The following is a 14409-nucleotide window of genomic DNA, read 5'->3' on the forward strand; positions in this document are numbered from 1 at the left end:
GAGTGGACTTGTAGGCTCTGAAGTTTTACATTGTTTCGTTTTTGAGTGCAGCTATGTAACAAAAAATCTACATTTGCAAATTTCACTTTCACAATACAGAGATTGCACTATAGTACTTCTGAGGTGAATTGAAAAATATTATTTCTTCTGTTTATCATTTTTACAGTGGAAATATCTATAAACAAAAATAATATATGCTTTGAATTCAATTACAACACAGTATACAATATATATATAAATGTAGAAAAACATCCAAAATTTTAATAAATTTCAATTCGTATTCTATTGTTCAACAGTGCTATTAAAACAGCGAGTAATCATGATTAATTTTTTGAGTTAATCATGTGAGTTAACTGCGATTAATCAACAGCCCTAACAACCACAACCTAGGCTGAGAAAAACGCAAAGGAAGAGGAAGCTGGGAGGGAACTGAAGAAAAAAAATTGGGTTCATATTCTCATTAGCAATGAAACACATCAAATAAATAGTTTAAAATTGCATGCTCGGGGTGGGGTGGGAAGAGACAGTGCTTTTGTGCAAAGGAACAGAATGTCCTTTTTTTGCCTCTCCCCTCACACTAAGCAGCAGCAGATTTAATCCTTGATTCTACTACTGCCGCAGGAGACCTGTAGAATTGAGAAGGCACTTTTATTAATGCTCAGTCAAGCTAGGGGCAATAAAGATATGGGAATGACTGACAGAGAACCAAATTCAGAAGCTCCCTTCTGTTTTCCAGCAACCAGAGAGGTGAAAAGGTCAGAGAGAGGAAAGTCCTCCGTCAGCAGTTGTTTGTGTAGGTCTCAAATAGCTACAGGGGAGAGAACATTTAAACAAACAGAAAAATGTGACTGTAAAAATCACAAGTTGGCAGGGTGACCCAGAGACAGAACCAACAACTACCTTTAACTTGGTTTGGAAGTTAACTAGATTTCAACCAACAGTGTCCCTTTTAATCACATAAAAAGAAACCCAGATTTCCATTTCCAGTATATCAAAGACTTTTGCTCTTCCACCAAGCATCAATAATGTTTTCCAAAACTGTTCAGACCAACCTATATTAGCACTTAAATCATTTTCAATATTGCTTTGGGGAAACGGTTTCAGCCGTGGTTCACTGTTTCCTACGATAGGGTTTTTAAAAACTGACGGTTTTAATAATAGGAATATATGACTTATATGGATGACACTTGTTCAAACATATCAGATGTATTATTTAGCATTTAGTAAATAAAACCAAAATGAAACTGCATAAAAGTCCTCACAGTAAAGCTTTATTATTTACTGATTTTAAACAGTATTACTATTATTACTCTTTGGAATTCAGTTTTCCCCCTAACTATTCACTGAATAAGAAGTTTTCTGTAACAAAAACATTTCTCTGTCAAGCTAAAAATTCCACACATGAGGTCAGTAACCTTAAAGTCTTGACATTCTTGATAACAGAGTTGTTTTCTTAGAGACAGCAGATTTACTATTTTGCTTATAGTGTACATGTAAAGATGAACTGAAGGTATTTCACAGTGAAAACACTTAAGTTCATGTTTAAAGTTTAAAATAATTTCTTTAAAATATTCTTTATATAAGATGTTTTATATTTATCAAATGTTAGAACATAAGTTCACAAGTTCTCTCTTTTTAAGGTCACTTTTCTATGACCAATAGAGCGGTTCCACAGATGCTGTACAAATTTCACAGGTTCTCAGTAGCTTTCCATTGTAAGGAGAAGATTCATAACAAAACACCACACAAAAAATATTCAGGAGTGCCACAGCACACAGAACAGAGAAATCTAGAAATACTGTGCTGGAATACCATCAAGGTTTTGATTAGGCAAAGCACTCTATCCTCTTTATTGTGGTATCTAACTTCAGATTGTTTATAAACAGAACTACAACCCACAATCTATGGCCATCTGTTATTCTATACATACTTAATTCATGCAGCAAAAGTCTACTGCAAGTTGACAAAATCAAGCCAACTAATGGCTACAATGTTACCACAGGGCTGTATTTTAAGAGTGCAGATATGATTCACATCAATTCTCATAGCATTTTAACAAAGGGGATTAAAATGTGCAAGTGAGCCAAAATTAATTATGTGACAGTTTTACCTCATGAGTATTTTGAGAGAGTTGAGCTGGTCATAATTTAAGGGGAAAGAGTACTTCATAATCCATGCTTAGAATACCACTCACTTGGCTTCCATTTTGCACTCAATTAAAATACAGTACTCATTTTAACTCTTGAAATGTGTAAGGAAAAGTAGGTCACTTATAGGCAGATAGTACACATTATATACACCTCTACCCCAATATAACACGATCTGATATAACATGAATTCGGCTATAACGTGGTAATGCAACAGGGAGCCCCAGGCCCTTTAAAGTGTCGCCTGAGCCCCACTGCTTTACCACATTGTATCTGAATTTGTGTGGAACCCTGGGCCCTTAAATCGCTGCCCGAGCCCGGCCTCCGGCAGCTGGGCTTGGGCGGTGATTTAAAGGGACAGAGGTTCCAGCTGCTGTGGGGAGCCGCAGGCCCTTTAAATCCCCGCCTGAGCCCCGGCAGTGGTTTAAAGGGCCCGGGGTACCCCACAGTGGCTGGAGCACCGAGACCTTTAAATCACCACCAGGGAAGCCGTAACAGACCATACCCAATATAACACGGTCTCACCTATAAGGTGGCGAGATTTTTTGGCTCTCAAGAACCGTGTTGTGTCAGGATAGAGGTGCACTTTAAATTATTTTAAAAATTCAGAAGTGTATCACTTTATTTAAAGAAATAAAGGCCATGTGGCTTTTGGAGAATGGTATAATCTGTTTAATAGATGTATTTGTTAAAAAATACAATATTAAGCTTAAGCCTGGTGAATACAAGATATCTCCAATTCTGTCAGGAGTTAAATAAGTTTAATATTAAAAAGCCATCCTACAAAGTACCTTTAAAAAAATAGTCTTTTTTAAAAAAAACATGCACATTTCCTTTCCTTCTCCACAGAGAAGAACCCTATATGCAACCCTATTTTCCTGGTTGCCATACATATAAACAAGCAAACTCTGTACCAGAAATGTAATTAAAATAGGAGAACTAGAGTATATAGAGCAATATTAATAAAAACATGACCAGAAGCATCATTAAGAAATATTTCCATACCAAAAATATTTCCCATGCATTATCTAAAATAACTTGCCTGCAGCATGCCTCCCTTGATTCTGTGACATCCTTTGGAAGAGATCATTGTTATGTCCATAATATCTATAGTTCTCATGTACACGATCACTTAGCTGATGCCTCCTTTGACCATCATAAAAATCATAGTAATAGCGGGTACCAGCATCTCCATTTTCTGTAACAGAGTTAGCTTCTGTTAAAAAGGACTGGGAGGAAGAACCATAGTCCCGAGGGACATCAGCCGAATTTCTTGCAAGATAGGAAGGTGCAGATAGTCTGTTGCTTTCTCGCCTCATTATTTCATGAGGTGGCCTCTGAACTGGAGTTCTAAGGAAACTCTGGTTTCTAGAAACTACTCCATCCCCTCCAGCAGAGTAGGCAGAAGAACTCGAGTCAGGAAGGCAGATATCAGTTCGCCTTGGAATGGTCGGACCATGACGGATAAATGAAGGCATCAGATCTGTAAGAGTAAAACATTGTAAGTTAAATACAAACTTTGCTACAACAAGTGTCCAAATTAGGTGCAAAATAGGTATGCTAATTGGTTGACTGTAATGCTAAATTAGAGTGTAGAAATCAGGAAATTCAAAGCTAAGGTTTTCACAGTAACATTAACTCAGCCATTTTAAACAAATATACAGTCAGAGTTCCAAATCCAGAAGGGACCATCAGATAAACTAGTCTGACCTTGGATATATCACAGGCCACCAACACATTACAGCCACATGCACGCTAAATCCAACAAACGGAATTGTACCAAAGTATAAGTATAAAGGGATAGCTTAGTGGTTTGAGTATTGGCTTGCTAAACCCAGGGTTGTGAGTTCAATCCTTGAGGCGGCCACTTAGGGATCTGGAGCAAAAAATCAGTACTTGGTCCTCCTAGTGAAGGTAGGGGACCGGACTTGATAACCTTTTAAGGTCCCTTCCAGTTCTAGGAGATAGTTATATCTCCAATTATTATTATTAAATTATTATTAGAGCCCATAGGAGACTAAACTACTGTGTGCCACCAAGACAGAACATGAGGGACCAGAAGGTACAAATGCCCAAGGCCTTAGCAGTAGGAGGAAAATTGATTAAATGAGATCCTGGCAAATGGCCTGTATACCCCACACTGCAGAGGAAGGTAGAAAACCTCAAGGTCATTGCCAACCTGACTTGAGACAAAATTATTTCCACATCCCACATATGGTGATCCGTTAGACCCCTGGAGCATGTGAGTAAGAACCAGTCAGCCCAACACCTGAGGGAGATTTCAGTACCACCTCAGAGTACTAGTTCACCTTGCTTTTTATTGCTCTATCTCAAATACCACAAAAGAATCTCAAAGCATCTAGTATTAAGCCTCAAAACATCCATCTAAGGAACGTAGCCCCATTTTACAGATTGAAAAATTAAGGCAAAGATAAGTTAATGAGCTTGTAAGCTCTTTAGAAGAGAGGCTTTTACTCTGTTTGTACAGTGACTAGCACAACAGTGTCTCTAGGTACAAATGCAACATACATAAATTATTTGCATTTTACTAGCTTCTGAAGACCCCAACTGAGACTGAAGCACCATATACACATATAATAAGAGGCAGTTCTTGCCCAGAAGAGCTTGCCATCAAAATACAGAGTTCATGTGACTTCTCCAAAGTCACACAGCAAATCAGTGGCAGAACAGAACTCAAATCTTTCAACTCCCAATCTAATGCCCTATCATGAGGTTTGCATTTATGTACTTACAGTGACTGAGGGTATGGCTAGACTTGAAATTTCAAAGTGCTGCCGCAAGTGTGAGTGTGGTCGGAGCACCAGTGCTGGGAGAGAGCTCTCCCAGTGCTGCACGTAAACCACATCCTCTATGGGTGTAGCTTGCAGCGCTGATTACACTGAGGCTTTACAGCGCTGTATCTTGCAGCGCTCAGGGGGGTGTTTTTTCACACCCCTGAGCGCGAAAGTTGCTGCGCTGTAAAGTGCCAGTGTAGCCAAGGCCTGACTGGGTAAGTGACTTTCCCACAGTCTCACAGGAAGCCTGTGGTACACACCCAGGAACAGAACCTATACTTTACTGTATCTGTATAACATGGCCTAGCTAGCAACGCTGTAATTCTGAATGCTTAATTTCTCAACTTTAATGTTACGTTAATGTATAATAGCATTTAATAGCTCAGCTTTAAGGAAACCGCATAAGACATGAACATAATTGCTATACTGGTTCAGAATCTAAACCATTTTGCCTCTATCAAGTTAAACACCAACCCAGAGTGGTAGACCTCACTCAAAAGGAAAAATATGCCAATGTATTCAATAACTGTTTCTAAAGTTTGTCTTTTAAATTACACCTCAGTAGATGTAATGAATAATTTGCCATAAGAAGTGCTCTGACACTAGAGCACACAATGGCTTGTTATTTCACAACAAAAGACTGAAAACATTTCTAATGTATAGACAAGTTTAAACTTTTACAAGTTTTAAAAATAAAAGGTATAGTATTTTTAATCTAGTCTGTCTCCTTTCTCACTGGGAAATACAGTAATACCACGCCATTACCTTACATCTTCAGCCATTTTTGAGCTGTACATGCAAAACTGGTTATCAGATTATTGTTACAGCGAGAATAGAATTTTTAAACCCTTTTTACTAAGAAGGTTAAAACAATTAGTTCATAATTTACAGTATGATACTGAATTTGAGTAACAGTTTTTAAATTTTAAAACTAAAACACATGCCAAAGAAAGAGCACAAGCTAAAGAGTTCAAAGTTCATTTCCCAAAAGTATGTTTTCAGCTCTTGCAGTTGCAAAGGTAACTGTTCAAACAACATGAGGCACTGCTGTCACACTCAGGCTTTGTCTTTACACTAAAAAAAAGATGTGCTTTTATCATAGGTTAACTAATTAGATTAGCTAGCCTGCTGTAAAATCCTATTAGAGAGTCAGGAGACCACCGACAGGTGGGGAGTACAGTGCTGTCCTTGCCTAGCTGCCTCCTGGTAAAAAAACTACACGTGCCTTGTCTCTACTAGGATTTTATAGTGAGATAAGTATCACACATTAGTCATCTTACCATAACATCCCCCCTCCCGCTATTTTGGAAATGAAGATATAGCCTTAGCTTGCAAAAAAGAACACTGACTTTAGGAGAGCTGCAAACCGCTCCAATTCATATGAACAAGTTATTAAAGGAACATTGTGAACTTAAATAAAAATCACACTTCCGTGTGAAGATACTGTCTTCTACAACCGGAACTGAGATTAGAGAAGTTTGTTTACAAAGTGCATTTGACAACACTTGTGTATAGACAGTTTCCCCTTTTCACAAATGTCTTCCATACAGCAACAAGGAAAATAACTTTTTTTTTTTTAAATGGAGGGGAGAATATTTTAAAACCATAAAAAGCTGGCTAGTAGGGCTGACAATTTCCTGGGAAAAACTAGTTTAGGAGGACCACGTGTTAGTAAAAACTGGCTTAAACTGGGGTTAAACAGGGAAAAATAATTGCACCAGTGTCCAGCAAGTTCTGCAAGCATAGAATGAGTCTTTTCAAATGTTGGCTATATTCACTGAAAACTGAGGAACAGTTGGTCTATCCACTACATCAACGTTGGGCTTCTACAGAATTCTGCATGGCCAAGCGGAACTAGACTGGTAGTCTGAAATTCTGCCTGCCTCTGACTGCTTAATGCTTCAAGCCCACAGCTCTGCATTACGGTCATTTTCACATAATCAAAGGTTTTTGATGTTTGTTTATAAAATATTGAAAATTGAGGAGTAACATAACTTTCCTGAAAAAATACTAAAAGAAAAATGTAGACATTCTGCTGCTCATTATTATAGTTACACATATTAGTATTACATCCACCCAGAGTTTTACTTTTTGTTTGTACAACCCAAATTAATCTCTGAATCTGTTTTATGTAATCACAATTTTAATACATAACTAAAACTAAGTGTAATGTAGTGTGCATTAACAAAACAGTTCTTAAAACCGAAAATACCTTAAACCGGGACTAACCGTTTTTCCCAGGACAGTAAAAACCATGATTTTCGCTTGTAAAAACCATCTCTGGTAAATACCATGCCAACCCAGCTGGCTAGAGGATTTAGAGGCAGGTGTAGTACCTCAAAAGTTTTAATAGACTTTATTGGGATTGGTGCTCATTACACTCAGCAATGTATAAACAAAATACAGAAGAAAAACAGTCCCTTCCTGAAGTGTATCCTTAAAATAAAAGCAAACACCAACAATTCAAATATGTACAACTTATGTACACTGGCACATACTTCTTACCGTTCACATGCATCTGAGCTATCCCCTGGGATCCTACATATCAAGCTGACAAGGATTCCCTTCAATTACAGTCAAAGAACAGAGGTTTTACTATCACATCAGGTGGGCAGGGTGTCACTATAGGCCCCCGTCCACCTCCTGGGGTGGGTGGTGGGGGGTCCTTTTTCCCCCCACTTAGGACTCCAGGCCCGGGGCACGCTCCCCACTGCCCCCTGACTCCAGGACCGGGGCACGTTCCGCACTGACAACCAGGGGGCCGCTCCCCAATGCTCCATGACTCCAGCCCCAGGGCATGTTTCGCACTGACCCCTGCGGGGGCCGCTCCCAAATGCTCCATGACTTCAGCCCCGGGGGCATGTTCCGCACTGACCCCTGTGGGGGCAGCTCCCCGCTGTCCCATGACTCCAGCCCCGGGGCATGTTCTGCACTGACCCCTGGGGGGGCCGCTCCCCACTGTCCCATGACTCCAGCCCCGGGGCATGTTCCGCACTGACCCCGGGGGGCCGCTCCCCGCTGTCCCATGACTCCAGCCCCGGGGCATGTTCCGCACTGACCCCTGTTGGGGCCGCTCCCCGCTGTCCCATGACTCCAGCCCCGGGGCATGTTCCGCACTGACCCCCGGGGGGGCCGCTCCCCACTGTCCCATGACTCCAGCCCCGGGCCATGTTCCGCACTGACCCCTGTGCGAGCCGCTTCCCGCTGTCCCATGACTCCAGCCCCGGGGCATGTTCCGCACTGACCCCGGGGGGGCCGCTCCCCGCTGTCCCATGACTCCAGCCCCGGGGCATGTTCCGCACTGACCCCGGGGGGCCGCTCCCCGCTGTCCCATGACTCCAGCCCCGGGGCATGTTCCGCACTGACCCCAGGGGGCCGCTCCCCGCTGTCCCATGACTCCAGCCCCGGGGCATGTTCCGCACTGACCCCTGCGGGGGCCGCTCTCCGCTGTCCCATGACTCCAGCCCCGGGGCATGTTCCGCACTGACCCCTGTTGGGGCCGCTCCCCGCTGTCCCATGACTCCAGCCCCGGGGCATGTTCTGCACTGACCCCTGGGGGGGCCGCTCCCCACTGTCCCATGACTCCAGCCCCGGGGCATGTTCCGCACTGACCCCTGTGGTGGCCGCTCCCCGCTGTCCCATGACTCCAGCCCCGGGGCATGTTCCGCACTGACCCCGGGGGGCCGCTCCCCGCTGTCCCATGACTCCAGCCCCGGGGCATGTTCCGCACTGACCCCTGTTGGGGCCGCTCCCCGCTGTCCCATGACTCCAGCCCCGGGGCATGTTCCGCACTGACCCCCGGGGGGGCCGCTCCCCACGGTCCCATGACTCCAGCCCCGGGCCATGTTCCGCACTGACCCCTGTGCGAGCCGCTTCCCGCTGTCCCATGACTCCAGCCCCGGGGCATGTTCCGCACTGACCCCGGGGGGGCCGCTCCCCGCTGTCCCATGACTCCAGCCCCGGGGCATGTTCCGCACTGACCCCGGGGGGCCGCTCCCCGCTGTCCCATGACTCCAGCCCCGGGGCATGTTCCGCACTGACCCCGGGGGGCCGCTCCCCGCTGTCCCATGACTCCAGCCCCGGGGCATGTTCCGCACTGACCCCCGGGGGGCCGCTCCCCACTGTCCCCCGGGGGGCCGCTCCCCACTGTCCCATGACTCCAGCCCCAGGGCATGTTCCGCACTGACCCCGGGGGGGCCGCTCCCCGCTGTCCCATGACTCCAGCCCCGGGGCATGTTCCGCACTGACCCCTGTGGTGGCCGCTCCCCGCTGTCCCATGACTCCAGCCCCGGGGCATGTTCCGCACTGACCCCGGGGGGCCGCTCCCCGCTGTCCCATGACTCCAGCCCCGGGGCATGTTCCGCACTGACCCCTGTTGGGGCCGCTCCCCGCTGTCCCATGACTCCAGCCCCGGGGCATGTTCCGCACTGACCCCCGGGGGGGCCGCTCCCCACTGTCCCATGACTCCAGCCCCGGGCCATGTTCCGCACTGACCCCTGTGCGAGCCGCTTCCCGCTGTCCCATGACTCCAGCCCCGGGGCATGTTCCGCACTGACCCCGGGGGGGGCCGCTCCCCGCTGTCCCATGACTCCAGCCCCGGGGCATGTTCCGCACTGACCCCGGGGGGCCGCTCCCCGCTGTCCCATGACTCCAGCCCCGGGGCATGTTCCGCACTGACCCCGGGGGGCCGCTCCCCGCTGTCCCATGACTCCAGCCCCGGGGCATGTTCCGCACTGACCCCCGGGGGGCCGCTCCCCACTGTCCCATGACTCCAGCCCCAGGGCATGTTCCGCACTGACCCCGGGGGGGCCGCTCCCCGCTGTCCCATGACTCCAGCCCCGGGGCATGTTCCGCACTGACCCCGGGGGGCCGCTCCCCACTGTCCCATGACTCCAGCCCCGGGGTATGTTCCGCACTGACCCCCGGGGGGCCGCTCCCCGCTGTCCCATGACTCCAGCCCCGGGGCATGTTCCGCACTGACCCCAGGGGGCCGCTCCCCGCTGTCCCATGACTCCAGCCCCGGGGCATGTTCCGCACTGACCCCTGTGCGAGCCGCTTCCCGCTGTCCCATGACTCCAGCCCCGGGGCATGTTCCGCACTGACCCCGGGGGGCCGCTCCCCGCTGTCCCATGACTCCAGCCCCGGGGCATGTTCCGCACTGACCCCCGGGGGGCCGCTCCCCGCTGTCCCATGACTCCAGCCCCGGGGCATGTTCCGCACTGACCCCGGGGGGCCGCTCCCCGCTGTCCCATGACTCCAGCCCCGGGGCATGTTCCGCACTGACCCCCGGGGGGCCGCTCCCCGCTGTCCCATGACTCCAGCCCCGGGGCATGTTCCGCACTGACCCCCGGGGGGCCGCTCCCCGCTGTCCCATGACTCCAGCCCCGGGGCATGTTCCGCACTGACCCCGGGGGGCCGCTCCCCGCTGTCCCAGCTCCGGAGCACGCTCCCCAATGCCCCGGGGGGCCCCGCTTTTTCCTCGCCCCCTCCCCCCAAGCCCGCGGGCCAGGACTCCTGCCGGCGCCGCGCCGCCCCGGACACTCACTGCGGAGCAGCGGGCTGGTCTCCTTCTTCACGTACTTGCCCTGCACCTCGCCCGGCTTGGAGAGCTCCGTGCGCGTCTTCTTCCGGGACAGCATCCCCCCGCCCGGGGGGCTCGGGCCCGCGGCCGCCTCACTCCGCGCGGCCCCCGGCGCTGCGCTGCGCGGCTCCCGGCTGCATCATCCCCGCAGGGCGGCGCGCGGGCCCCGGGCGCTCACCCGCTCGCGGCGCCAGCGGACAGCGCGCTCAGGGCCAGGGGAACGGAACGGGGCCAGGCCGCAGCCGAGCCATGTGCGGGGCCGCCCCTCCGCGCACAGCCCTGTGGGACACCAGCAGCGCCCGCCTCCGCCGCCGGACAGCGCCCCCTGCGGCGGGGAGGGCTGTGCGGCCAACAGGAGGCGCCTCTTGCCCGCCGCGCGGCGTGGAGCGTTCGGGGGCAGAGGGTTCCGCGGCCGTTGGGGCTGGAGGGGCGGGGCCATACCCAGGGGGAGGAGCCTGCAGCCCCCTCAGCCCCAGCCAGGGGTGGCCCTGCCCGAGCAGGCTGCTGGGGAGAGGCGCCTGGGGCTGGCTGCAGGGGGGTGGGACAGGAGACCAGGGCACAAGGTGGGCCCACACCAGGCAGAGGGAAGGAGGCTGGGAGAGACACAGGGCCCTGGGAGGAAAGAGGCAGGAAGGGACAGCACAGGACACACATTGTATGTCAGTTAGATCACAAGCCCCCTCGCATTGGGGTGGCTGGGCACGGGTCTGAGAGCTGGGCCTGGGGCCTCCATGCTTTGATTCCATGGGTAGGGCTGGTCACCTTGCCAGCCACAAACTCACAATAGGGTTGCCACAAACTCCCTCAGAAGGTGAGCTCTCCCCTAGGGCCTGTTCTCATTCTCCAGCGCCCTAGAGCCGTCAGACACAGAATATCAGGGTTGGAAGGGACCTCAGGAGGGATCTAGTCCAACCCCCTGCTCAAAGCAGGACCAATCCCCAGACAGATTTTTTTACCCCAGTTCCCTAAATGGTCCCCTCAAGGATTGAACTGGGTGTAGCAGCCCAACGCTCAAACCACTGAGCTATCCCTTCCCCCCATGAACACTCCCCTCTGACAGCAAAAAGCAAGAGCCACTACGCTAATGGATGGGCATAGTGCAAAGCTAGTTGAGTTATGCAAGCTGCATATTGGTATTACTGCAGCAACCAGCACTCTTGTGTTGTGTGCATGTCTACCACCTAACAAAAAAACAATCCCTCCCCTAAAGAGATTACAATCTTTAAGTGTAAGACAAGGGATAACAAATGGATACAGACAGGGAAGCATATTGAACAATGAGAATATTTGGTCAATATAACAGGCAATGGTCACAGCACACCAGCATCAAAAAGGGCATAGAAAAACAGTTACCTACCTTTTTGTAACTGTTGTTCTTAGAGATGATGGCTCATGTCCATTCCATTCTAGGTGGGTGTGCACCCACATGCACAGTCGTCCGAGATTTTTGCCTTAGTGGTAGCTGTAGGGTTGGCTGTAACATCTAGAGTGCCTCAGTCATGTGCTGGTATATTACATGTTGCCAACTCTATGCCCTCTTAGTTCCTTCTTGCTAGCAACTCTGACAGAGGGGCAAGAGGGCAGGTAATGGAATGGACATGAGAACACATTTTGAAGAACAACTGTTACGAAAAAGTAGGTAAGTTTTTTCTTTCTCAAGTGCTTGCTCATGTTGATTCCATTCTAGGTGACTCACAAGCAGTATCCTCGAAGGTGGGCTCTGAGTTCACAGTTCAGTGGCTTGCAGTACTGCTCTATTGAAGGGCCTGCTGGGTAAGTGCATAATGGGATGTGAACATGTGGACAGACGACCAGGTGGCTACCCTACAGATGTCCTGTGATAGACACTTGGGCTAGGAAAGCTGCTGAAGAGACTTGCACCCTGGTTGAGTGGTTGGTGACAATCGCCAGAGGTGGCACCTTCACCTGGTTGTAGCAGCAGCGAAAACAGACAGTGATCCAAGAAGAAATTCTTTGAGTGGACACTGGATGACCTTTCATCCTGTCGGCCACTGCGATGAACAATTGCATTGACTTGCAGAACGGCTTGGTCCTTTCAATGTAGGCTAGCGCCCTCCAGACATCTAGGGAATGCATGAGTTTGAGGGCGAAAGCTTCTGCAGATCTGCACTTATCCTTTCTGTGGGACTCCCCCAAAGACTTTAAACAGCTCTCATGGGGTCACTAATGGGCAGGCTGCGTGATGAACATGGCTAGAAGCCAGAGATGAAAGTAAGCTGGTCCGGTCCAGCATACCGGCAAGACCCAGTACACCGTGCCGGACCACACCGTGCCAGACCGCAGCTTTGGCGGCTGGGCTGGGGCTGGATTTAAAGGGCTCAGAGCTCCCGCGGCTGTGGGACACCCAGAGCCCTTTAAATCCTGCCCGCGGCTCTGGCGGCCCAGCTGGGGCTGGGATTTAAAGGGCCTGGAGCTCCGCAGTGTCCAGAGCCCCAGGGGCTCCCAACCACCTCTGCAGCTGGGAGCCCCGGGTTGATTTAAAGGTCCTGGGGCTCCCAGCCACAGCTGGTGCCCCGGGGCCTTTAAGTCTTGAGAGGCACCGCCTCTTCTGGATGAGGCCACGCTCCCCTCAGGACTCCGGCAGTACCGGTAAGTCCTGTAAGTTACTTTCACCCCTGCTTAAAGCTTGAGGAACGGGACATGCCCGGCTTTGAGGCGGAGTCGCAGCCGGGACTCTAACTCCTAAACAACCACTCTAACACTTAAAGGTCTAACTAAATACCTATCAACTAACAACAAAGGAGGCAGAACAATGGACTATAAGAACTGCTAATGCTCTTGTGATCCAAGACAAGGCACTACGACCAAGGCCTTGGTTACACTGGTGCTTTACAGCGCTGCAACTTTTTTGCTCAGGGATGTGAAAAAACACCCCCCCCCCCCGAGTGCAGCAAGTTACAGCGCTGTAATCCCCTCGGGGAGGTAGAGTACCTGCAGCACTGGGATTCCAGCGCTGGCGTCACCACACTCACACTTCAGAGCGCTGCTGTGGGAACGCTCCTGTGGCAGCGCTTTGGAGTTTCGAGCGTAGCCAAGCCCTAAGTGTGGTAAGAAGGAATTGAGAGGGTGTAGGGTCGGCAGTGCATGAGTGCGGCACTCGAGAGGGAGCTACAGCCGACCCGAAAAGTACTGCTAAGGCAAAAATCTCCGACTGCACATGAGTGTGCACTCGAAGAATGGAATCGACATGAGCAAGCACTCAAAGAAGAAACCAACCCTCCAGCAGTGCAAATTAGAGGAAGCTCATTAATCTGTTACCAGTAGAAAAGCCTATTTGAAGTCATACACAAACAAAACATGAGGTAAATTTAATCCTAAATTCTGAATATTTTAATAATTTTTACAATCAAATAATTGTGTATTAAAGATTACCTTTTTAATACAAATATTTAGAGTGGTAACAATGATTAAGGAGGAAAAACACTGGAGGATGAGAACAGGCTAGAGTAAAAATAAATTAAGGGGTAGGTTCATTCTTGGTTTTTTCCCCTCCCTAAACTGGTTTATCGTTTTTTTCATAATGGAAAATTCATGTTTTTATCATTAACTACAAACCTGTCAATTTTTATTACTATTTTACTTAGTTAAAAATGTAGCTTTGATTAGTACAGGCATACGAATTACAACTGAATAGACTTATTGGTCTCCACAGCAAAATACTCAAATATTTTCATACAAGGAAAAAAAGAGCAAGTCGTGAGTACAGTAATTTATATTTTTAATTTCTGTATAAATGGTTCATTTTTTCTGTTTTACATGATGGTATAAAGACAATTGTTGTAATACAGTATATTATACAGATATAATACAATGCAAACTTGATAAAAATACACCCACTAGTCTTCATCGCTACAGAAGTTAAATG

General features: G+C 48.9%; 1 protein-coding gene across 4 annotated transcripts in view; it reads right to left on the minus strand.

Moving 5' to 3' along the window:
* The window catches only part of SAV1 (salvador family WW domain containing protein 1), a 46921-nt gene extending 36284 nt beyond the window's left edge, over nt 1-10637 (minus strand). Inside the window, exons 1-2 of one of the 4 annotated variants that reach the window (XM_030562838.1) lie at nt 7172-7289; nt 3190-3630 (exon numbers count right to left, since the gene is read on the minus strand). In XM_030562838.1, the coding sequence (XP_030418698.1) occupies nt 3190-3630; nt 7172-7220 (490 nt within the window). In that variant the 5' untranslated portion in view covers nt 7221-7289. Of the gene's footprint in view, nt 1-3189; nt 3631-5886; nt 5976-7171; nt 7290-10487 lie in introns of those variants that run through there. The other 3 variants (XM_030562837.1, XM_030562836.1, XM_030562839.1) reach the window with 3 other exon arrangements.
* Between the last annotated feature and the right edge of the window lie 3772 nt (nt 10638-14409).

Source organism: Gopherus evgoodei, chromosome 4 (genome assembly GCF_007399415.2).
Source record: "Gopherus evgoodei ecotype Sinaloan lineage chromosome 4, rGopEvg1_v1.p, whole genome shotgun sequence".
In the NCBI taxonomy this organism is placed as follows: Eukaryota; Metazoa; Chordata; order Testudines; family Testudinidae; genus Gopherus; species Gopherus evgoodei.